Below are 25,330 nucleotides of genomic sequence, written 5' to 3'. Positions count from 1 at the left end.
GCACAACTTGAATTTAAGCTGCTTATGCAGTTATATTGCTCATCAAATTTGGTGTCACAGCCTTTTGACTACTGAGTCTGTCAAAGATTCATTGTTCTTGATTTCTCTGCCTAGACCCACAGTTCATGCATTTAAAAGTGGGCTGGAATTCCTATATGCCCTTGGAAGGGAGGGAAAACGTGCTGTAATGGCTGACCTTTGCGGGGTGCGGTGGATGTTTTTTCAACTCCTTCAATGTTTCTGAAAATTGGTCTTCCCTGGCTAACGCTGGGTGTAATAAAAACTTGGGAACATATTCATTGCTCTTCATTCTACAAAAGACAGTGAAAATCACACCAGGGCTGAATGCAATTCTTTGCTCTTGGAGGGAGCTCCCTTTCTCTCCTGGAGGAAGGAGAGCTAGAATATATACGTGAAAAGAGAAAGTAAATGGTTAGTAGTTTGTGTATCTAAAATGTGTGTTAGTTCTAGTTTTCCTTGTCTTCTGTTTTATTTGCTTTTGCTTACATGTTCATCTGTAATATTTGAAGTATAGGATTAGCCAGGCTATGTTTGTAGACAGGTAACTTAATTGCTGAAGTCAATGGGAAATTTACATGTTAATCTTGAGTACCCTAGACCCTGGCTTGCCTTATTCAGTAAGTTCTGTACAGGAGAGGACTGTCTGAGGTAAGTGTAGAGAGATCTCAGGGAAGTCATTAACTTGTTTCCTCCACCACACTTCAGTGGCGGAAGGGACATAAAGATACAGCCCATCAAGTCTAGACACAATGGGCCCAATTCATCCCCAGCATAACTCCATTCATTTTGTCTAGTGACTCTGGGATGAATTCAGCTCGTTTTCTGTTAATACTGTTTTTGTTTAATCGACAAAAGTGATTGTACTGCCTTGTGATTACGATCTTTCGCAAAGAGTACCATGTTCATACGAGTGCTGACTAAAAGCAAATATAATGTCTATGGGAGTTGGTGGGAAAAAAATCCTTCCTAATGAAGTGACTGGTGTCATGGTCTCTGACTTTTGTACAGAACTCTGAAAACCTGGATGGCTTTTGAATGAAAGAAAAACTTTTGAAACATAAATCATATTGTGTAGTTCTCTTCTGAGTCTGCAAATGTACACACAGATATCAAATGCACTAAACAAGAAGATGAACCTTGCAGGTCTGGTTCAAACACAGCCTGAACATTGTTAAATTTAATCTGAGGTGTTTGAATTGTTTCTTTTATGGAGATCATGTTAACTAATAGGTATATAAAAACAATTCTTAAATTCCCATTTTTTCTCCCCCTTCACTTAGTAAAGAGTGCTCAGCAGTGGAGTCTTGAAATTGAGTCTATTTTTGATGTAGTCAGCTCCAAACCAATTGCAGGTGTTGTGACTGTGAACATTCCTAAATTGCAAACGCAGCAAACATTCGGTGTGAAGCTTCAACCTGGAGAAGGCAGCATTGTGCTGCTTGTAAACATCAACAAGGTAAGGAGGTGTGTGTGGAACCCTAGCCAACTGCAAAATGTTTCCCCTGGTTTCCAATGTGTCTTTCTGCCCCCATGCCAGTTTTAGGTCTCCCTCTCCTTCCTTACTGTGTTCCTGACTTTAACAACAGTTCTGTACCCCTTACAGGGTAGAACAGTTCTTTTCCTCTCTAAAAATTGATGCCTGTAGGGCTACATAGCTCAGTGTCAAAAAGATGATGAAGCCTTTCCTTTACTGCAAAACAAAAAGATCACATAATCACCGGCCACTGTTAAATGAGCTATTTAGGTAGATAACCTTTGGATACCCTGTATCACTTCACCTAACTGGCAGTAGGTATCTTGTCTCCTATGCTATTGTTTACTGGACTGATTGAGACTAGAATATACTACAATATGCATGGTTCTCCCAGGAAAGAGAGGAAACATTCCTCAAACCTCTCAGTAGATAACTCTTTCAGGTAAATAAAAGCAAAAGAGCCCTATAAAGAACTTGGCTGGCAGTAAGGTTGGTGGAAATGTTGTGGAGTAGTACTTCCTTACATTGGCTTGTAGTCCCTTGGGTAGACAAAACTCAGGAGGAATTTTAGAGAGGTAAAGGATGCTCTAATGAGGAGAGAACTCAACTGAAAAACAATGAATTTGGTATACACCCCAGTGACAAAAGAGGAAAGAATTGGTCTGCTTACTTTCAGAAAGTGTTGGGAAGCTATCTGGTGGCAGACTTAATTCACCAGCATTATTTAACTTATATAGAATTTGTTTTGTTTGTGTTTTTTTTAGAAACTGTTGAGTTTTATCACACAGATGTAATTAAGAAAAGATAGATAGGCTTGAGAGATGAAGAAAATCAGTGTGTCTGTTCTAGTTGACAAATAGGTAGGTGTCTTGAATTAGGCAGGGAGCCCAGTGTGGCAAAAAGAACCATGAACTTTGTCTTGGCTTGTTGCTCAGAGCGCAGGGCCCTAGTAGAGCTGACTGTGCAGAACTGAACCTGACAGCGGCAGGCCCAGGCCAGTGGGCAGGGTGGGAGTCCTGGCAGGCACAGTGGCAGCCACAGCTGATGGTGTTCTCCACTGGAGCCAACATCATAACGGGAGCTGCCATCTGTTTCACTGCCACAGGGCACAGTTAGATTTGTGGGTGAGCAACGTGCTGTGAGCAGGAATTTGGGGCATCTGACAGTTCTGGCCATTAATAATGTTTGAGGGTCTGCCCTCAAACCTTTGTATATTTTACTGGCTCTACTGATTTTCTCTATCACTGTGTAACTCTGCATTTGTTTCCCCAGTTTGAATGCATTATGCAAGTATTCTCAAGTTCTCTTGTCAGTTGTTTGAGTGGAGAAAAAGCATGTGTTCAAGGCAAGCAGGATATTTATGTTCTAGTATGCACACTCAGTGACTTGCATACTTATGTGCTTTGTATTATTTTGACATGAAAGCATAAAAGCATGCAAACATGATTTTTGTTACTGTTGTCATCTGACATACAAGTTGCATGAGCAATTACACATACCCAGTTTCATTTAAAACAATCATTGGTCTCTGCTTAGGCTTTTCAGGGATTACATTAAACAAGCACTGCAATGTGAAACCTCAAAAATCATTTTGATTTATTTAATTGCCCCATCCCCAACTTCAAAAGAAATCTGTTAGTGGAGTATGACTGCAAGTTTGTAAGGAAGCACTTCCTTCAGAGCAGAGGCAACAGTGTTTTATTATTCTTCATATACAAAAGGCTTTGCTGCATGAATTCACATCAGCTGATTTTACAAGAAGCCCTGCAATGTGTTCTCATGTATCAATAAGCCTAATGGAGCCCTTACTTTGTATGACAGACTTGTGTGGTGCATGTTAAATAGTGAGACCTCACCAGAAATTTATTTCTAGTTGAGAGTTTATTGCAGATTATGTTGCGAAGCCAGTAGGTGTTTGAGTGGTGTGTATCACCCGAGATGTGTAAGCAGTCTTCCTGCAATTGCCACACAAAGTGCTGTGTTGCTAACATACAGCATTTTGCTTATCAGCTAATGGTGAGCATGGGGATGACATCATTAGTGGCCAATGAGACACTCCAGCCATGCCAGGTGGCTTTGAACACTCCCTTGTTGAGGCACACGCTGATTTTGTGCTTCCATTTGTGTCCGTGCAACACAGAGATTAGTACTTCTGCACAAGCATTTATGATAATTCTGTATCGCGGAAGCTGAAATGTTAGTAGATACATTCATGATTGTGTCCAAGTATGGCTACAGCAAAACATATTGTTGGGCTGCTCTCTGGCCTCATTTTATTTGAAAAGATTGAGGCACTCCTTACATGACTCTATTCAGTGCTGATCCCTCCATTGTTTGGTTGCATGCATTATTGCTTTCTTTCCACAATTTTTGTGTTGTGCACTCAACTGGCAAATGTTGGCAATAGGATTGAGCAGCAGAAGTAGGCTGCTAGAACGAAGATATAAATATTGCTTTGTGACTAGAAAAATGAGAAAATTAAATCATTCTGTCATCCTAGAGGTAGTTTTTTTATGTTTGTAAAAATTATGGAGTACTAATGATGTGATTAGGAAGCATAGAGAAAAAGCAGAAAACACTGAAAAGAAAGAATGAACCTTGTAATTTCACTTAAAAGCTTGACATAAGTGAAGCAGTTAGTATGGTCACGTATTACCAAAGCCACAATTGAAAAGTGTCACCTCTGTATATTGAATGTGGTATGTGATAGGTAAAAGGGTCAATGAGAGTATGGGTATGATACAGAGACTAGGAAACAATATCTGCTCCTGACACAGATATTTGAGTTTTGGGAGAATATTCTGTCAATGTACCTCAGCTGAGGGGTAACAGCTAGACGTGCGCATGCACATGTTTGTGTGCTCATGGCCTATTGTGGACACAAGATGAAGTGATAGCCTGGACTTCAGTGGAAGAAATCATACTTCTCTCTTTAAATAATTTTTACCTCGGAGCTGCAGCTGGAGAGATCGCAGTTACCATGGCTCAGCTGATACACAAAAACTCATTAGACTTGTGGTAATTCACTCAAAGATATCTGAGCCCCTAGGTGCATGTTATGCCTCTTTTTATACACATTGCTCTGACTTTCTCTCTTGTATGTTCAAGAGTTCTGCAGTGGAGGCTTGGTGGCCAAATGGACATGGAAAGCAAACTGGATATAACATGACAACAACTTTCATCATGGAGGCAGGATACCAGATTGAGAAATTTTCAAAGGTGAGCCCTTCAGCTTGATTACAGCTGGCATTGCACAGCTACTGTTAGGACATCTGCTCTGCATAGCAGGTATCTAGAGCTCTTAAATATTTTGCTGGATTGTAATATGCATGTGAAAATGCTAATGAGAAAGAAGAGGTTTTTTAACATCACAATGTATGTTTACCTGTTTCTGCTAGCCTTAGTTTGTGTGGATGCCTTTACCTGCATTCAGACTGGAAGATGGCTTACAGTTAGTTGGAAACCTCAGAAAGGAAAAGATATTTACTTCTTTTCTATCTTATGAAAAAAAGCACTTTTAAACTTGATATATCATGCTGATGTTTTTGTATCATGCACTGAAAAACCCTTTTAGATGTCTATAGATTATCTGAAGATTTATTACTGAGATTTTTCTTGCTAATTCAATTTTTAAAAAAATTTGTGGGATAGAAACATTCCTAAAAAGCTAACATACATTCATTTATTAGAATATAGATGTGCTTCAGGTTTAAGAAGAGGTAACATCTTAATATGACCATGAAAGTAATATTCAGGGATATTTGCATAACGGTTCCTGCAACACACTGGCTGTATAATTTTCTGTTTGTTTTTACTAAGAAGTCTGGAAGAGGTAATTTTCAATTGTCCATTGGAAAAAAACCCCATACAAATTAGACTGGGCTCCTTATGCCATCAACATGTGGAAACAACCAATTAAATTTACATATTTATTAGGTGATTCTGATGTGTATTGCTTCACTAAAAGCTAATGTGGTCAGTAGGCATCTAAAATTGCTATTTGCTGTAATATTTGTTCATGTGAAAAATCCTATGAAAAGCAGTAGCTTCTGGAGTCCTAGTCTTTATAGGGCTAGCCCTTAGTTTGATTGTGAAGTCATAATAATAATTCTTCACTGTTATTAGTGATTTAATTTTGCAACAATTAGAAAACCACACCAAAAAACCATGGCATATTATGCTTGGAAAAAGTGGTTGTAGGAAATATGGCTATAAAGCCTGTAAAAAGGAAAATTCTGTTGTTACTGTGTGAAAACTGCGCAATGATAGGAAAACTAATTGATTCCACTTGGGTAGTTGTGTCAGGATATTTCATAGAGCCCTGTGGCATATGATCAGAGGGACTTCATGGTCTACAAAAGATACTCGGAAGCCTCTTCTTTTTTTCTCCTTAAGGGGGGAAAAAAGCAAATGCACCACAGAGTGGGCATTATAAATTAACCAGCATATGAAGCCTTTAAAGATTCATAGTGTAAAGTCTAGTCTTCCTTCATGTGTTCTGTGAAGCTTTGTCTTGCATTCTGACAGACACACACACACCACCCTGCCCCCGGCCTGAGCTGTATGAGTGGAAAAAGCCTCCATATGCAGTTTTTTCATGTTCTAGCACAATTTGCTGTCATGTCAGCAGGACTGAATAGCAACATTCATATGGCTTAATAAGAACTTTGAGTAGTTCAGGAGATACAATCAGGGATAAATGTTCCTGAAAGTTGTTCTATTGTCAGTTCTGTTGTTTGCCTAGTACTGTATTCAGGTGGAATACATTTCCCACTCCCACCCCTCTTTTTAAAAAGAAAAGAAATAGGAGTGAGACATTTCACAAGTGGTTTGTCTCCATGTGAGTATCTACATAACTTTGGACAGGCGAGAACTGTATATGTGAGAAAGCACAGCTTGGTCTTATGTCAGATTTGGCTACCCTCAGCTTGAACTACATGTTAGAGTAGTCTCCAAAACATTAACTGATCCTCTGGGAAGATTTCTGGGTAGCCTCCAAGTATGTACCTGCGGGAGCTCTATAAAGGTCTAGCCGGCTGTGCTGGGAACATCTTTGGCTGAGGGAAGTACCTACTCACTCCTGTTGAGAGTAGCAGAAAAACAAAACAGAATAAAGCCAACATCCAGGACAGGGCTGGTTTTGGTTTTGTTTTGTTTTTCTATTTGAACACTTTGGTTTAGAGTTTGTTTTTCAGGATAATGCGAAACAAAGTAATAGAAATTATCTCAGAATGAAATCACTTTTCTTGAGGGAGGGTCTATCCAGTCCTGTTTGCTATTGATAAGTTGTTTTTCTTCTTGCCATGCCTACCTCAAGGAATTTATTACCTCTTTCATTGCCTCATGAGGCACTTGTTTGCTTTTTGATTCTGTTTCCCCATGTTTCTGTATGCTTATTTCTTCAACACTGTAATCAGAGTTTTTATTTCGTGAGGCTATTTTAGTACTTGGAAGATCTTAACCTCTAGCTGTCTTTCTCTCCTTCTCTCTACACCCTTTCCCCCCCCGGGCCTTTTAGCGTGACTTCCAGAAGTCTTTCCTTTTGGCTTTGTAGTTTTCACACTGCTTTCATGCTGTGTGCTAATTTGTTAGGTCACTGGGGCATTCTGTGATCTTATTTCAGCTCTAGGCATCTTCATCCCTATTACTTTTCCTACTGCTAAATCCAGGAATGCCAAATGTGATCCACAGGTCACTTAACTGGGTACAAAGCCTTTGTATGTGACTTAAAAAGACAGGTATCTGTTTCTTAATTGTGCACAGAATCAGCTGATTGGTCTGTGGTGGCTAGAGAGCCTCTTCTGTTTGCTCCAAGACTGGGAGAAATGTTCAGTCCTCAGGCAGTAAGGTCTATCAGACAGATTTCAAGGTGGCCAAGGTCTCAGTAGCCAGAAAGGCACGTAACCAAGTATGCCAGGTGCTAGTTGTCTCCCCTTGCCCTTCTTTTACCCAACAAGGCAGAAGGAAGCTGCTGTAGAAACAGGAAGAGGTGCTGTGTTACTAGGTGGGGCCCCTGTGGAGCAATGGAGTGGGAACAAAAAGGCACTGAACCCTGGAGGCCTGAGAATCTGCAATGGGGCTGAGGAGCTTTTCCTCTTCCTCCTGCTGTATGGGTGGTCCTGGCTGGGTGTTTCAGCCTCTCAGATTGCCTTGAATTTGGCCAGTTGCATGAGTTCCACTTGAGCACGAATAAAGCAATATCACATTACTTCTGTCAGTAATATAAATATTCCATTACAAATGCACTCTGAGACAGTCCCAACCTGCCTGATGACATCCATTAGAAGGACCTCCCAAATACTTTGGGAGCCCCAACTATAAATCCCATTCCATTTTGTGCCACAAAAAAGAGCTACGCTGGAGTCTGAGGAGTTTTTCTCCAAGTAATTGAATTCACTGGAGCAAGGTCAGAACTTTTTCACTAGTGTAGTACTCATAGTTTTTCTTTTGTAGCCTTCAGTAGTTAGGGTAACCATGAAAGTTGTATGAAATATTGGTTGTTTTTTTAATTCAACTTCTCATGTTAAAATAAATCTGCAAAATTCTAGGAATGGGTGTTAAGACTTTTGTCCTAAAGCTAAGTTCATCATGCTGGTCTATATTCAACCAACCTAGTGTGCAACAGGTTCACAGTAGAAAAAAGGCAGGGCACACTGTCCTCAGCACATGTATGTGCACAGAGATATTGGACAGGGAGTCTGAAATGTCCTCTCAGTGGTCTGACTGTGTAGTTTTTCTCTAGCTGGGAATTTCTTTAGTGGTACAGATGCTGAGCCCCACTTGCCACTAATCCACTGTTGCCTCCAGGGTGACACTATGAAACACTGCAGGACTTGGGGCAAGTCCTTTTTTTTTTTATTCATTCAGTTTCTATGTTTTGGTCATTGCCATGATGCAGAGGGGTTTAGTTTGAGGTCAGCGATCTGCAGCCTCCACTCATGCATCTAGTTTGTTATGTGCATTATCTCTGTCCTGGTGTTTAATTAATAATTGTTCAGTTGACTAAGAAGCACCACAGAGGAAGCAAAAACCCCAGTGATTTTCTTTGTCTTCTCTACCACTAGAAATAATTTTCTGTCTATCTGTATGATTTTTGATAAGCTGAAAGTTTAAAAAACACAGTCCCACAGTGGGTTTAGTCATTTCGCATTTGAACTTCAGCCTTGTTTGGTGTGTGAAATAATTACATTTTTATCTTAAAGACAGGTATATCGCTTGCACTTAACTAGGTTAATTTTAGCCTGAGTTACTGACAGATACTTGTCTCAACCCTAGCTTGTGGCATAGAGAGAACAGACTGTACTCTACAAGCTGACCTTTTGAAAAGGTGTAGCAAATAGTCATCTGAGAGAGGAGTGGTTGCTATCTTAGGGGTAGTCTAGAAAAAATGAAGTTCCTGCCCTCCTGACCCAAACTTACTGCTTGGTCTGAGTTAGCTGAAATTTGCTATTAGCTTTCCTTTGCTTTATTTAATTTCCCACTTATCTCCCTATGACAATGAGCAACAGGTACCAGAAAGAAAAAGAGTTTTCTTTCTGGCATAGATAAGTTGAACTGGAACAGGGATGCAGGAGAAAAGGAAGTATAAAGCCTTCCTGAAAGAGATGTTTTCTGTAACACTTTGCAGCTGCACAGGAGCCTAACATGGCAGCTGCTCTGCATCTGCCCCATGGCATGTGGGGAAGACACCTCTACAAATAAGGGGTCAGTGCAAAGTATTATTGCAGTCAACTAGCTGCTCTCACAACACTGTGAAATTGACTGTGTTTATGTCAGTGCAATCAGGATACCCTTCAGAGCAGCACTGTTGCTTTGACTGAAGTGAAGACCCAGAAAATGTCCAGAATGATTTCTTGAGAACTTTTCTTCCACCTGCAGCAGGAAGGAGAAATGTTTTCTTGTTTCAGTGTCTGCAGTACACAATACCAGATATTAGACTGAAAAAGCAGCTGTAAAAGTTTGGCTTCTGCTTAGATGTGCTTGTATCTGGAATGACCTTTATTACCTTACACAGAGTTAGTGGTTATTTAGCTGTACTGGTCTCTCTGAAACCTTATTGCCGATCATGCTGTTCAAACACAGCTGCGATGGCCAGAGGGCCCTTCACTTCCAACCCGGCATTTGTGTTTGCATGCATATCTTTTTTCTCTTTAATTGCTACACCTATTAAAAAGGTATCATTTCAGGGCAGCAAAAGAAGAAGATTTTGCTTTTACTGAATGAACCTGAAGCTAGGCATTCAGGGACAAGACTCAGACCTGAGCTACTGCAGTGTGCTTCTGTAAGGAGAAAATTGCAGATTAAATGGTGTGTCTGATCTAATGCAACCACTGTACTCCTCTCTGTTTCTCAGCTGGACTTTTGTCTGAATTCTGCAGCAAGCAAACATGCACCTGTCTCCTACATATATACATGCGTGCACATGCATGCTCATTTGTGCATGCTTTCTCTCTCTCTTAATAGTAACTTTAAAAAGTGAACAGGTTTATTGGAAGGATTCTTTTTAGCCCTGTTACAGTGTGTTTTAATCAAGCAGGAATTTAGAGATGAGACCTTATGTTTTGATTCCTTGACAAATTCTAAGCTGTTAGTGTTCAGCTGAATCCCTTTTGTAATGGTTTCCTTTATTTATTTTGTTTTAATTTATTTTTGTCTGCTTTAAATCTAAGTTTCATGTCTTCACAGGCCTATTTTCGGACAGTAGAACTTGTTCAGGAACCTATTCCTGGCTCACCAGGTCTGAGTTTCTACTTCAAAATCAATGGCCGACCCATTTTCATTAAGGGCTCAAACTGGATTCCAGCAGATTCTTTCCAGGACAGAGTAACCTATGACACGTAAGCCACATTTGATGTTCTCTAAGGAGAAAGGATCATATTTTCCTCCTCCTGATTCTCTGTCTGCCCTCTATCAAAGGGTGGTATTAGCAGGTGGAACTCCTTTCAAGGTAGGTCACTAATTGTTGTGGGTTGGAGGCCTCAGAATTAGGGCTTAATTAACATTAATAGATTTGAGTGATGTTCAAGGCGTGCAAGTGCAATAACTGGTGGGAAGGTGGTTGTTTGCTGTCCACAGTTTACTGGCCTTTTGGGTATTTTTAGGGATGATCCTCAGGCTGTCTGATCCTATACTCAGAGGAAGTGCACTTTAGCCATGTCCTAACCCATCTCATGCAGGGAGGCATAAGTGCAAAGTAGCCTCTTTCCCTTTTCCCCTCTCTGGTCCAGGCTTCTTGGATTTCAATGACACAGCACCCCGGAGATACAGGTGGGATGGGGGCCATACTGTACTTTGAGTAAGCTTTGCTCTGGGTAGTTGGGGAACCAGGACAACAGGGCATGCTGCAATGTGCATTCACATGCAATTTAGAGGCTGCCAGCATGATTAAGGAAAAACAAATGGAGCCTGAATCCCTTAAAATGAGATTCAGAATCTCAGGCTTTCTCCTCCCCCTCTCACTCCCCCGTTCTCGCTATGCATTCTGGAACTCAGGAAGAGAATATAGTTTTCTGAACGTGTTTAAAAGAGGATTTGAATTCAAGTGGTTGCTATTTAAAGCAAGTAATATCTAAGGAGAAAAGAACGACGTGATTAAGAAAATATAGTATTTCTAAATCTGGTGCTGCCAATACTTCTGTAAAAGCACTTACTTGCTATGTGTCACTCCATCTATTTCGTAAGTGTTAACAGGACCGAGTAAGTTTTTGTGCACAAAAAATTGCTTTTTGAGAGGTCTGTCCAGACATGTAGGCTTAGAAGGTAACAAAATAGTCTGGTTTCTATCAGAGTTATAAGGCTTAGATTGCCTGCTAATGATGAATGTTGGGTGTGGGGGTGTTGGGGATTTTTTTGTATAACCTTAGAAACTCCTAAGTGATACAGTTTCACAAAACTTATATAAATCTTTTTGTGTTTGACAGATTATGGCTACTCTTGAAGTCTGCAGCAGATGCTAACATGAATGCTCTTCGGGTTTGGGGAGGAGGAGTATATGAACAAGATGAATTTTACAATATTTGCGATGAAATAGGAATAATGGTAAAAACAATAAACACAGAACACTTATTTAAAAACTGACAAGAACTTCTAAATAAAAATCCACTCTAAATGAACAAAATAAGAGAATTGATACATAAGTTCTAGCCATCATTCCAAAGGATGTGGTAGAGTACCAACCTGAGAAGTCAGATCAACCTGATTTTTTTTTTTTTTTTAAATTTGTTTTTAATTTGAATGGTTCCTGATTACTGAGGCTGTCTGTTGAAACTGGAAGTGATATTTTGGAGACTTTATATTAGAACCCCAGCTTGTATTTTCTCTTTTAACCAAGGCTACAGCCCTGTTTCTAACTCATCCCCACTTCCCTTCCCAGCCCAGAATCTCCCCTTCATCTCCCCTTCCTTTTCTCCCCACCATCTTTCCCATCCCTCCCTCCCTTACATTTCCCCAAATCAGAGCAACAGGACTGTGGCTTTAACTTTCTGTCTTCTAGCTCTTTTCAGATCAAAACTCTCATCTTTATATACTGTACCTCTCTCCCAGTTCTACATTTCCTGCTCTCTTGGGAAAGAATGAGAGAAGAAATGAATGGCTGAGGGACTGGTACTAGTGATGTCACTTAATGCAGGAAGATGATGTTTACACTGTAATGATGAGCATGATAGAAGAACTTTTGTGGACTGTAGGTATCAACAGGGACTTGCAACACTCAAATAGTTGTGAAACAAATAGTGCATGGGAGGGGAGTTATTCACAAGATCAAATAATATTTTTTCCAAAGCAGCCAGACTGTGGGGCCCTGTAGCTGTGTTTAGAGTTTACTCATGTGAGAATAGCCCTGCTGAAGAATATGAGTGCTTGAGTATATGCCCCAGATTGGGAGCAAAGGCCTTGCAATCTGACCTCAATGAGGATTTAAAGGGTGCTGTATTTGAGTTTTGAGCTTTTGGCCACCTCCGAGTTACCAAAACACCAAAGAAGGTAGTCATGCTTTTCTCTGCTGTGGAAATTGATTTTGTTTCTTTTAAAAGTATTTTCTCCTTTATAGCAATAGCTGAAAAGGTTTAGGGTTTTTTTGGTTCAAACTTTTTAAACAAAACTATTTCACTTGGCCTGAAGCCAAGCATGAAAGGCCTTATCCAAAGGGCCATTTTGAACAAGCTATAATTGAGTATAAATGTAGCTGTAAGGGGAACATCTGCTGCAAACACTGATAATCCTAGATGAGTACCTTTGATTATATGAGCTTGGAGGCACATGTTAATAAGTTTTGATGAAATAGTGACTAGATGAGCAAAGGCCAAGTTGCATCTGGTATGAAAATCCCAAGAAGTGTGTTTGGTCTTACTCTACAGTATAAAAAGCAGGGGAGAAAAATTGATACCTTGCTGCCTTCTGCTGTGTGAGCTTGAAAAAAATAAAATGTTACATCTATTTTAGTCATCTGAATGAGTGCCCTGATTTTCAGGGCTTCTGAGCACTTACAGTTCTTTCATTTTTGATACTAGGCACCTAAGTAGGCCACTTAGATCTGTGCCTGTACAGTGGTCAATGCAAGATTTAGATCTTACTTAGCAGCCAAAATAGCAAGTAGATGCAGAAAATCAGACCCTTACTCTGGAGGGGGTGGTGCTGGAGGCTTTTGGTTTTGTTTCTTCTGATGGTCTTGCAAAGGCTTAAAAGTGCATTAGAGTCAAACTGTGCTTAAGGAAAAACAGTGATAGCTCACTGAGGGAAATAGCAAAAGTTTTTTTCAATAGAGAGTTTTGACTCCACACAGTCACTGAAGGATTCTGAGTGATTCTTCAGCAATAGCTTTGCTTTTTTTATACAGTGCTAGGAGTGTAACAATTATTAATGGATCCATTACCTCCCACTGTCCTGTTCCCTATCTTCAGTTTTCTTAGGGAATGTACAGTGAAAAGAGTAATGGAAAAGCATATTCTCACTGCAAGGAAAATGCAATTGTACGAGGAGCTGGTCTGGCTCTCTCTATTGTTTATGTAGTATGGTGTTCAGAAAAGTGTAGTCTCCTACAGACTCCTTTGGGTTAATGTGCTCTTTCAAGAGATCTTTCCATTAACATTTGAGAGAGACTATCAGGAGTCTCAAAGTTACAGCAATTTAAAAAGCAGAACAGGTAAAACAAGAAATCTTACCTATCTAATTGGACTGGCTTCTTCCTTTCCCCTTTTTTGTAATTCTTCAAGGTACAGATGAAGTTCACTGTTGAATTGAAAGGCTTGCTGTTCTCTAGTGGTATCTACTCAAGCTTTCTTTGAAGAGAAAGATCACTGTGTTGTTAGAGGATCTAGTTTGTTTCTGCCCCTCTTACTGCATAAGATTTGCTTTTTTAAGATCAGTTTGCGTATTTGGTATGGAAATGTTTTGTTAACAAGTACACTTGAACCTCTGTTAAGTGTGCTCCATAACACGTCAGAAGAATTACTGTCTCTTTTTAATAAGTAATGGGGATTTGGTGTTACACCTGCAAAGTAGTAAATACAAAACTGTTCTGTTCAGTTGGAGTTGCCTCACGTTCACATTTGAGCAGTGCATGGGTTCTAATTATTCCATTGAAACTTACTGAACTCCATCTACTGAGCGATATTCCACTCATCAGTGAAGACTCTCAGGATCTGATTCCTAAGGGTAAATATTCTGCAACTCTGATATTGAGGAAGACCACAGTGGAGTATGCACATACTGAACCCCATGGAGGATGTGATTGTTTTGGTGGTACTTTACACAAATAACAAATAGAACATTTAACTTTAATTCTTTTTGAGATAAATTACTTCTGTCTGAACAAAGGATTGTGTATCCCAATAACCATATATTTTTCAAGTATGTAAAATGATTTGCTAACAGATGGGGTTTTTTTGTATTTTCTTTCCTTTTCCCTGTAGATTTGGCAGGACTTTATGTTTGCATGTGCGCTATATCCAACTGACCAGAATTATTTAGAATCCGTAAGAGCAGAAGTTTCTCATCAGGTATTTTGTCCCTGTGTTGAAGCTCTATTTCCCATTACCTATTTTTGATTGACTGATTGTATAAGTTAGCTTTCCAAAACCACTTATTTGGAAGTGTTTGTTAGTGTACCTTTATGTAGCAGACACGAAGCGTAACCTTGCTAAATCCCCTTTAACTTACTTGCAGGAGTAGTCAGTCAAGCAGAGGTACATGCCCAAACTGCCCTCTTCTCAAGGATGTTTAAGAGCATTCACTGAGAGTGAGCTCTAACGATTGCAACATGCCTTAGCACAGAATTTACCCTTCACATGTGGCTGAGTAGATAAGGATGGAGGTGCACATGTGCATATGATGGATATGTGTCAGCATATTAAAAGTTTGCCCCTCTGTAAGTGTATATTACAAAAGTTTGTGCCTGGTGGAGAGTTGCGGGAATAGCGAACAGTCCAGATAGGAATAGGAATTGTAGGCTTAGCATATGTAATATGCATGTGGATTTGTAATTCAAGTACTAATAATGTGATTTTTTAAAAATTATTATTTTTAAGAGAAGTAATTTTGCTTGACTTCTGAAACTGTAAGTTGTATTTCAGGTAAGGCGTTTAAAATCCCATCCATCAATTATTCTATGGAGTGGTAACAATGAAAACGAAGCGGCAATTGCAAGCAACTGGTTCTCCATACCTTATGCTGACAGAGAAGTCTATATCAAAGACTACGTGTTGCTTTATGTGAAGAATATCCGAGAAATAGTTCTTACTGTAAGTGATCTCAAGAAACTGTAGGGAGATATGGCTTGGCAAAAGGTTTTAATGTTTGCAATTTGAGCAACTTGGGATTTTTTTTTTTTTTTTAATCCTTTTGGGAAGTGAAAATCAGCACATTATTGGGGAATTGCACTTTCCAAGGTCTTGTAAACAGCTCTCTGAACTCAAGGGTTATCCTCAGAGTAAAACAAACCAAAAAATTACTTACTTCTTTAACACTTCATGGTATGTAAAGGAATACCTTAAAATGTAGTGGATCTTGCTTCTTATTTCTAATACCTTCCTATTTTTAATACCTCCACAAATGCCTTCACTTCCAGTGGACCAAAATCAACTTGCCCATTAATTAATGTAGATGATCAGATTTCCTTTATCCTGATTTTATTGAAGGATACTGCAAGAAGGATTTAACAACCTTTTAATAGCAATTGAAGAAATTCATAAAGATGTGCTCTTCTAGTATTTGATGTAAGTTTTTTGGCTTAAGCGGGTTAAACAAAAGCTATGCTAAACATTGTCCTCATGTAGTCATTATATTGTGTGGTTTTGAAAAACAGACTAATGGTATTTTACAGTATATGAAGGCAAAATAAATATTTTGAGATAAAACTTAAACTGTGAGCATGCAGACCAGAAGCACCTGGAATCCGTGATGAAGTCTGCTGTGGCTTGGCACTACCCATTTTGCACAGCTTCTGTAGTGTTATTTCTCCTCCTAGAAGTATTGCAGTTCTTCATTATTTAATGGAATCTGTTTTTAACTAACTTTTATGTGTGTATGTAGAGTGAAATTGATGTAAAAGTCCCAAATTCATGTCACATAACTGCATAAGGATTAACAAACAACGTCTGAACCGAATCCCACAGTATTCTAAACTCCCTTTAGCTAAGAGACAAAATGTTGCAAGAGTTTTGTCCAGTTAGAACTTCCTTCTTCAACGAGAGTATGAGTTTTTGTTAACCTAAAAATGCTAGTGGCCTTTTCCTACCCAGTTAACCCTTGCATAGTATGATCTTACTGACTTCAGGGTATGATAATTTTAGTCTAATCTCTGTCCTTTTCAGAATGAGATACGTTTCATGTTATGAGGCTTGTGACCTGAAGTTCCCTTTGCTAAGACAGGCACTCAGTATGTAGGTGACAGCAATATTATTGCTTGTTATTGGAGGCTACAGGCATTGTCAGAGTAGTTATACTCTGAGAATTTAGAATACCTTTCTACTGGAAAAGTTGAGATATGAGGAAACAATAAAAATGAGGCCAGGTTTGAAAGAACCTGCTCAAAAGGATCCTGCTCTTCAGGGCAGTTATGCATTCTAAATGGTAATGGTGTCTTACATTCCTGCTTAACATCTTGATTCTAAATTTCTATATTTCAGTTAGTTTTTTTGGAACTGAGTTGTTCGTAAAGGTATGCTGTGGTGTTTCTGTGATTAGCTACGTGAGTTGGATGGCCAGTGCATGTGCGGCAGTAAGGTGTTCTGGCTTGATATTGTTTATAAGTTACAGTTCACTTGTGCAGTGTTGCTGTCCAAGACAGACCCTTTTTTATTTTAAACCCATAGAATAACTATTTTGAGTGCCAGAAGGAACCATACAATGAAATAATTTCAGGTCTTGTGTAATATAAGCCAGCTGAGGAAACCTGTAACTTCTAGCATTACTGGACTGTATAACTCAAAGACTTCCAAGTTTGAGCTAAAGACTTCGGGGAATCCAGGATATCTTGTAGTAAATAGTAAATTGTTTCAGTTAATTATTAATTACTCGTGTCAAAAAAAAAAAAAAAAAGATGAGGGAACGGGACTATTTCTTAAAATGAAGCACATGTTTAAGTGCTTTGCTGTACTGGAGCCAAATGCTGTAAATTGTGACTGGTAACTAACTCAGGCCTCTATCTTACTACAAGTAGGGTGCTAAATGAATTATACCTGCAAAAGGATTCCTTCAGTACTTTGTAGGGTACTGCTAAAAGATTTAGTATACTAAATCTACTGAGGCTATAAATAAAGGCAGCTCTGAATGATTTGAAATGTAACCCTTCTTATAGTCTCATCTATCTTAACATGCAGAGCCAGCCAAAATGATAATAATCTGCAATGCTACCATGCAAGCATTAGTAGCACAATACCTTGGCTTTGTTAGGACTGAATTTAGGTGACTACTTAATAAGAAAGGGGAAAATCATGGCCTTGTTCCTGCAAAAACACTGCAAAAGTAATGATTTTCCATAAAGAAGTCATAGTACTCAAATTTTAATGTTCCTGGAGTTTATTTTTCACGAGGCACACTTAAAATAGCTTTCATTAAGAATTTAGAAGCATATAAAGATAGAAAATCTCTAGATGTGAGGAGAGAATCCCTTAGAACAGCACAGCAAGCAATATCATGCCCAGCTGTCCTCCAAGAACATAAATAAGAAGTTAATTAGGCAAGTAAAGATGATGTATGTCAGAACACAAAGTGGAATGTTTCTTAGGTGGTGACTCAGAAATTTGGAAAAGCCATGTTCTCCCCACCCCCTTTTTCAAAATGTGGTCTATGTATTCAGATGATAAAAGCCGGTCACTTTGTTGAGGGGGTTGTGTTTTGTTTTGTTTTGTTTTGTTTTTAAATCCCAGGAAGATAAGAGTCGTCCTTTTATTGCATCCAGTCCCACCAATGGCTTGGAGTCAGTTAAAGAAGGTTGGCTCTCCCAGAATCCTTATGATACCCATTATGGTGACACTCACTTTTACGACTACAGCAATGACTGCTGGAACTGGACAGTGTATCCTAAAACTCGTTTTGCTTCAGAATATGGATTTCAATCCTGGCCTTCCTTCAGTACAATCGAAAAGGTAAGACTGGGCTTCCACACCTTACTGTCCCTTCTGCTCTCATTTAGTGAGAGTCTCTTCCCAACGAACTACAGCATCTGAACTGTAATTGGGATAATACATTGTTAGGTGGAGTATGGCACAGGTGGGATAGAGGTGTGTGATGCTGTGGAGGAAGAGGATGAAACTGGACTGTTTCCCTCCTCGGTGTTCAATATATTTACCTTGATGTTACAAGAGGAACCAAGTTTAGATGAGAGACTATTATAAGACTATTACTAATAGTAATTCTATTTAATATATAGCTTAGTAATTACTGCCTAACATCTGTTTCCTTTTGCTGTGTCTAAGGATATGTGTTCATTTAGAAACAGAAGAAATATTACAAATGCTGAATTGTGCTAAATTCTAAAATGTATTGATTTTTATCTTTTTTATCAATTTCTTTTACTTAATTTGTTTCTTTATGTATGGCATAAAAGAGGATTTGGTTTTGTCTCCTGTTAAATTTAGATATTGTATATTCTTTTATTTATCTGGTTGTAGCAGAGATATATCATGCTGTTTGTCCATTTGTTCAGAGAGATGAAAATCATGTTGATACTCATGCATACAACTAAAAGGAGTTCAGAATGTTTCTTTCAATTTGCTGGGCAAAGTATATTATCTGAGACGTAATCAGTCATTCATCCATATTAATAACAATGAAAATTATTCAATCCAGCCTAAAAAGGAACAAATTTAAATAAAAAGATTTTATAGAGTTTGTAATTGTACAATGAAAGCTTGACGATAATAGCTGTATGAGCTATGCTGCATTGTTGTCCTTTGTTTTCAGAGGCAGGTTTTGAAAATACACACATTATTAGAAATTACAGCCCTACTAACTTCTGTAACTTTTATGCCTAAATGTGTTTGACTAGAGTACATTCTTCCATCTTAATCTAGGGTGTTTCTGATTTCCTATGAATGCAAGCAAACCTCTGAGGTCCCTTGGCTAAACTGAACCTTTGGACAAATAAGTTAACTGCTGTCAATCCAAAAGTTGCTCTTCTAGGTTCAACAGCAATGTCTGTTTTCATTTATTTGTACAAGGAGTATAAACAAATGGTGTTATTGATTAAAAATCCTTCCGTGACTGCATGAGGCACTATAGAAATACACTACCAATTTTAAAGGTTTTGGGTGATGTCAGCAGGCTGTAATGGATGTCCTTTCCTGAATATCCTGTCAGTCATTAAATGCACGTTTTGCCTTTTTGTTCTGATTTTTTAGTTTTGTGTTTTTTAAAAGGTTTCCTCCACTGAGGACTGGTCCTACACAAGCAATTTTTCTCTCCATCGACAACACCATGAAAATGGCAATGATCAGATGCTTCAACAGATTGGTCGTCATTTCAAGCTTCCCCAGAGCACAGATCCCATAAAGAAGTTCAAAGATATGATTTACCTCACTCAGGTAACAGTGATGTCTTCAGTATAAGTAGCTGTCAGTATTTGTTCTATTAGATACTGTCAGCGGTTAAAACTGGGCCTGTTCTCTTAGGTAATGTTCAGTTATATAGAAAGTTTCTGCACTGAAGCATTGGAGAGTCCAGTTTAATTTGGAACTAGCTTGTCTCTCATTTATTGGCAAGAGACTCCAATTTTCATCATAGAAGGGCTGGAATGCTTCTTGGGGAATTTCCCAGAAACTGCCTCAACTGGGAGAAAGTCTGGCTGCTGGCTACATGTGCTACCTTGGTCTCTGTCCCAGCTGGGCCCACTCATGAAGCTGGCGGGGGATGCAGGGATGTGTGGGCCTTCCTTGGTCCCTGATTATTCCTAGTGCTACACCGTTACTCCCTGTTCCAGGGTGGGTATGTTTTGCTCTTCATGTGGCCCTTCTAGGATTACTCTTTGATTTTTGGCACAAGAAATACATGAGCTTTTGAAACAAGATTGTTTCTAGAGAATGCAGTTCTCTATGAATGAGATTATTAGTAGCTTTTATTTTGTTATGGACTTAGATACTGATATTGTAGAGAATCTATTTTGTTTTGTTTTGTTTTTTTAATTCCAAATCAGTAGGTTATATTTTGCTCTTCATCTGTAGTAGTTTACCTCATGCTTGTTTCTGTCTTCATGATTTCTATGTGACTTTTAAGTGATGTTAAGTAACTTTTTAATGCTATTTGGCAAGTTTAAAGTGCTGTTACTTTTTGTTGTGTTCCAAGAATTTCAGAAACACTCTTGATGGGAATAACTGTACTTTCACTAAGTTTTTAATATTTGAGAGCTGCTGTCAGCAAGTTTTATATAAAAGCAAAACAGCTGGAGAACTTTAGGCACTGATGACAAGAGAACAAGGATAGATGCTGCTGCAAAGTTGAAAACAGGGGTAAAACTTGTGCAGTGAGGTCCTGACTCGAAAAGCTGTGAGAGTTTCTGGAGGGTTAAGTCTGTCAGGGCATTATTAACAGGTTAAACAATTTGAGAATACTAAAATAAGGATAGCAAAAAGGATAACGAAAGTAAACTTGGCTCTAGTGGTTAACTAGAAGTGTTATCTTTACCTTTTGGTTAACTAGAAGTGTTATCTTTACCTTTTGAGCTAACCTAAAGAATAACTTTTTCCTTTATTTTGATACTTTCTTTTAATACCTCCCCAGCCTAGTAATATACTTTGTGAAGACAATAACAGGCTGCTTGGCTTCTATTGAGAACTTGGCCAATGAAAAATTCTGAAAAGTGTTTTTTAAAGACAAGGTGAGGAAGGAGAGAAGAAGTGGGAGTGCAGGTGAAAAAAGGTTGCTCTTTCAGTGCACAATTTTGACTGTATACTTGGAATGTGTGTTATGTTCAGAGCATAGGTATGTGGATACCATGGAGGTAGTGCAGCATAATGTCATTTTGTAACTCTTGGGATTTTTATTTGCATTAATTTAAAAAAATTATTTAAAATTTATTTTTCTTTCCCTTGTCTTCCATTTGCCTTTCAAAGACCCTGTTGCCCAGTGATCTTCACTGGATGGAAGCAGGAAGTAAGCCCTTCAGAGTTTCTCTAAAGATACTGCTTGTAAAGCTGTTGGGAGCTGCTAGGAATAGATATCCTTCAAGCAGAGGCCCACTGCACTGCAGGTCTATACTCTTGAAGTCTCAAGTTTGAAGTTATGTGCCATTGCTGTGAAGTTTGTGTTGTGTGTTAATATATACACAAATGCTTTACAATGCACCAATTTTTTTTTTTTAATGTGTTTGTTGACCAAGGTGATGCAGGCTCAGTGTATAAAGACAGAAACGGAATTCTATCGTTTTAGTCAAAGTGAAATAATCAAGGGAGAGGGACACACAATGGGAGCTCTGTACTGGCAACTCAATGACATTTGGCAAGCACCTTCGTGGGCTTCCTTGGGTAAGTTTTGTGAATCTGGTAAAAAGCACCAGCTATCAGTCTTGTTTTATTTTCCTCATCTGGAGGTATCAGAATAAGAAGTATGGCTCTGCTGTCTCTCTTGGGCGCCTTTGCAAACTTGGAACATGTTTTTCTACATCCTTTAGAAATGCTTTCCAGAAAAGTGTTTTTCAGGATCATCCTAATAGTCTGTGAAAGTGGAAGAGAGTGAAGAACAAATCAATTCTTTTTCTATGGAAGTTTTTCTGTTTAAGTTCAGATTTAACAGCCACTAACTCTTATCCTTGTTTTAGCAAGGTTTAGTTTAGAGAATGTAAATTGTATTTCTTAAAAATACATTTTTTTGTTTAAGCAGTATTGTGATTTTTTCCAAGGAAATAATATCATTGAAGCCAGACAAAGCTGCCTATTAGGAAGCAGTGATGGTTAAGATTGAGGGCATAACCTCCTTGTGAGGTAAACTTTCAACTACCTTTGCTTTTCTTATGTAGAGCTGGATCTTCCTGAAACTGTGTGTTTTTCCCAGAAATTTTGCATTTTTTGCAAGTTTAATTCTTTTAAAATTAGAAAGATAAATTCTTTTAAAATTGGAGACTTCTAAGAAATTCTGTTTCCAAAAGGGCCTGTCCTAGAAATCCCTGATTATATTTATTGGCTCAGCTGTACAGATGCATGTGTGTACCCAGCCACCCTGGGTAAGAATGGACAGAGAGGGAGCTACTGGGATAGGATGTTAAGAAGGAGCACTGGTGTATAATTATGCTTTCCATAACCCCAACAAATTTGGTTGATTTTGTTCCCCCCGCCCTCCATGGTAAAATGATCAAAACCTTTCCCTTCAGTAGGCAGTAGTGCACTGTCAAAAAACCTACAGAACTGTGATCCTGTTCTGAGCAGGATGGGATTTAGTATGTAAAGGCTAGGCATCTAGATTTCTTCTGTAGTCAGTTGGGGGAGAGATGGTTATCTCCAGAGTGTGATTCATTGTGTCCTTAGCTGTCTATTAAGTGGGATGAATTATCTTCTCCATGCTGAATTTGATTTTCATAGAACATCATATGACACCTCTCACCCAGCATAGCTTCTGAGAAACTCTTTACAGGAGAAGATGACTAGCTGAGATTTGGTGTCTCACTTAGTGTCAGGTGAGGTGAATCATTCTTTGTGACTAAATTATTCTGCTAATATGCTATTTATGCATGTGATATTTCCTTATATATTATATGTAGGTTTTTTTTTTCCTTTTAGAACACAAAAATGTAGTAACCAGACATATAAAGAGAGAAGTCACTTAGGCAGTAAGAAATAGGGGAGGAATGTGTGGTGTGAGGGGAGTGGCTGTGTTTCATGTTCTGAACATTTTGTCTAGAAGTCATTTTGAAATGGGCAAGCTGTTCTATGGCAGCTGTATAGACTTGAGTAGATTCTTTTTCAATTTTAGTTAATTCTCACATATTCTGTGTTTGAAAATCTTTTTTTAAGAATTTAATGTGTGAAGAAGTATGAGTGAACTAGAAAAAGCTAAGAGTTAGTGTGAAGTTCTTGATCTGTCCTCAGAACAAAATGCCATTTGGCCTTGCTTTAAAAAAACTTAGCCCACCCCATCATCCCCCTCTTTCTCTGGGAGATGTTTGCCCCTCTCCCTTTTTCTTTTTGTTCTTATTTTTTCTTTTTTCCCTTTATTCATCCAAGCAAAGTAACTGCAACCAACAAAGGGAAACAAACCAGTAGAAGAGACAGGCTATTTTATTTAGATGTTAAGGCAGTGGTCCAACTATAATGCTCATCTTTCTGGACTTTCTAGACTTGTATTAGGAAAGGAAATACCCCAATGTTCATTTTTATGATTCTAGCAATGGCTGATGCTCTTAAGCTTTGAATGTCTCAAGAGAAAAAGACACTTCGAAAAATGTCTCTTTGTAAAGACAGGTGTATTGATAGACGAAGTGACCATAAATGCTTTTTAAGTACAGAGCTGATGTCATTGTAGAAAATATATCAAATACTTGAATTATTCATATGTTGTTGAAGTTAGTTTACAGAAAAGAAGCTCAGCAGAGATACAGCTGTCCCTTTGTTTTGTTTTGTTCCCTCAGTGGAATGAGGAAAGGTTTAATATTCATTTAATTAGGCAGTGTGGTAGAGGGATTTTTGAAATGCTAATGGGTGAAATTATGCAAAACTTCAGAGAAATTAGTTTTATTTGCACTTCAAAAACATGTTTCTGCATCTTGTTAGGTGGCACAGTAGTATCACCAATGAGTGCTTCTTATTTAAATGTGTTATTTTACAGAGAGCCATGGAGGGGCTTACATAGTTTCCCATACAAAGCGGAAGTGTTTCTTCATGAGGTGGGGAGGGAAGAAGGTAGCAAATGTTTCTCCTTTAAGAAGTTTGCTTGGAATTGAATGAAAACGCAGCACAGCACTCCTGTCATAGTACTTCTGCCTTCAGTTTCAAACTAAACAGCTTTTACCACAACTGGGTTTTGATTGATAGCACCTAGCTGTGGAGCTGGTTGTGCCATGTTGGATGCTTTAGCATTTATGCAGTGTGTTTTGGTGAAGAGCGCTGCGATACACATAGCGATTTACCTCACTTCCACACAAGTGTCACCTTGAGGTACCCAACTCAGTTGTCATGAGATTCCCTTGAACAGATAACTGGCTTTTATTGCAGGTTCAATGTTTAGAGTCCCTGGTGAGCTGAAACCACAGGCTATTATGGAAAATAATAGAACTGAATTCATGAGACTGAGGTGAGGAAAGAACTAGCAGCATGTTTCTCAGATTGCATTTAATGGTGTGAAGTGATTAATTTAAAATCCATTCCAGGGAGAACTGTTTGTTCTCTACTCCTGCTATCAGTATAGAAAGCTTCAGGGAAGAGTCAGAAAAAAGGGTACTAGGGTCTCATTACAAACCTAATTTTAGTTTCCTGTTCTGAAGTTTGATACCACAGAGAGTGCAGACCCCATGTTATTATCAGGAAAAAATTGGGGAACTTGGATTTCTTTAAGAATTTGTTTAAATGTGGGGGGAGGAGGAGAAAAGCACCCCAGGACTGTTTTAAATAACTTTTGGCTGTTGCCTTTGGGCATACGTGTCTGTAACAGGAAAGTTTAAGCACTGAGATTTCTCACAATAGCTACATGATCTCCAGATTTCTTACCTCCATTTTGCGGGCAGGGGGAGTATTTTATATGCAACTTGCCTATTTTTGAATCAAGAAATGTGACTCTGGTCTTAAGGAAATCAAGACAACAGATGAGCTGAAGAATGTGACTTTTTTTAATCAGTGAGCTTCAGTTTTCTGTGTTGTCTGAAGTTACTTTGACAATTGTATTATCAAGATCCTGTTGCTGGAAAAGTTATCTTTGGAAGACCCTTTCTGTGTGAAACTGCTCCAGTAGTTGAGCTTTGGTTCTTCAAAATGGCTCTCGTTTTTTTCGGAAGGGAAATGTCAACCTTAAAAAGCTAATTGAGGTAAGCAGACTAGTGGTGTTTTCAAACATCCTAAAACAATAGCTGTAGTAGTTGAACCCTAGAATGAATTTTGAAATGGTACAAACTTTTATGTGTGTGGCTTGTTTGCTTTTGTTTGTTGGTTGGGTTTTTTGTTTGTTTATTTTTCTCGTGGAAGTCTAATGCCAAGTTTAGTCTGAGTTGTTTTCTCCACTGTACAGGTTTCTTGAGGACCTCTGTATCTGCTGCCTAGGTAGCAAACCTTCTGTCTTTCCCTCCAGTAACCACTGCAAGGTGGTTACATAATCCAGTTGGAAGTCAAGGCACAGCAGAAATTGAGGGTTGGGCCCATTTGAAAAGAAGTGGCATTTTATATTACACTAAGTGACAGAAACTGCTCTACTTCAATTGGATTA

General features: G+C 38.7%; 1 protein-coding gene across 14 annotated transcripts in view; it reads left to right on the top strand.

Annotated features, from left to right (window-relative positions):
* Positions 1-25,330, top strand: part of MANBA (mannosidase beta) — a 79,724-nt gene that overhangs the window by 22,442 nt on the left and 31,952 nt on the right. For 8 of the 14 annotated variants that reach the window (XM_075031943.1, XM_075032004.1, XM_075031952.1 and 5 more), the window contains 9 exons: positions 1,302-1,477; positions 4,604-4,714; positions 10,181-10,332; positions 11,416-11,533; positions 14,404-14,490; positions 15,064-15,231; positions 17,860-18,078; positions 19,351-19,515; positions 21,306-21,450. In XM_075031943.1, the coding sequence (XP_074888044.1) occupies positions 1,302-1,477; positions 4,604-4,714; positions 10,181-10,332; positions 11,416-11,533; positions 14,404-14,490; positions 15,064-15,231; positions 17,860-18,078; positions 19,351-19,515; positions 21,306-21,450 (1,341 nt within the window). The other 6 variants (XM_075032052.1, XM_075032042.1, XM_075032062.1 and 3 more) reach the window with 6 other exon arrangements.

Source organism: Buteo buteo, chromosome 1, assembly GCF_964188355.1.
Source record: "Buteo buteo chromosome 1, bButBut1.hap1.1, whole genome shotgun sequence".
Lineage (NCBI taxonomy): Eukaryota > Metazoa > Chordata > Aves > Accipitriformes > Accipitridae > Buteo > Buteo buteo.
The sequence above is the reverse complement of the archived record's forward strand: the minus strand, read 5'-3'. Positions and strand labels throughout refer to the sequence as shown.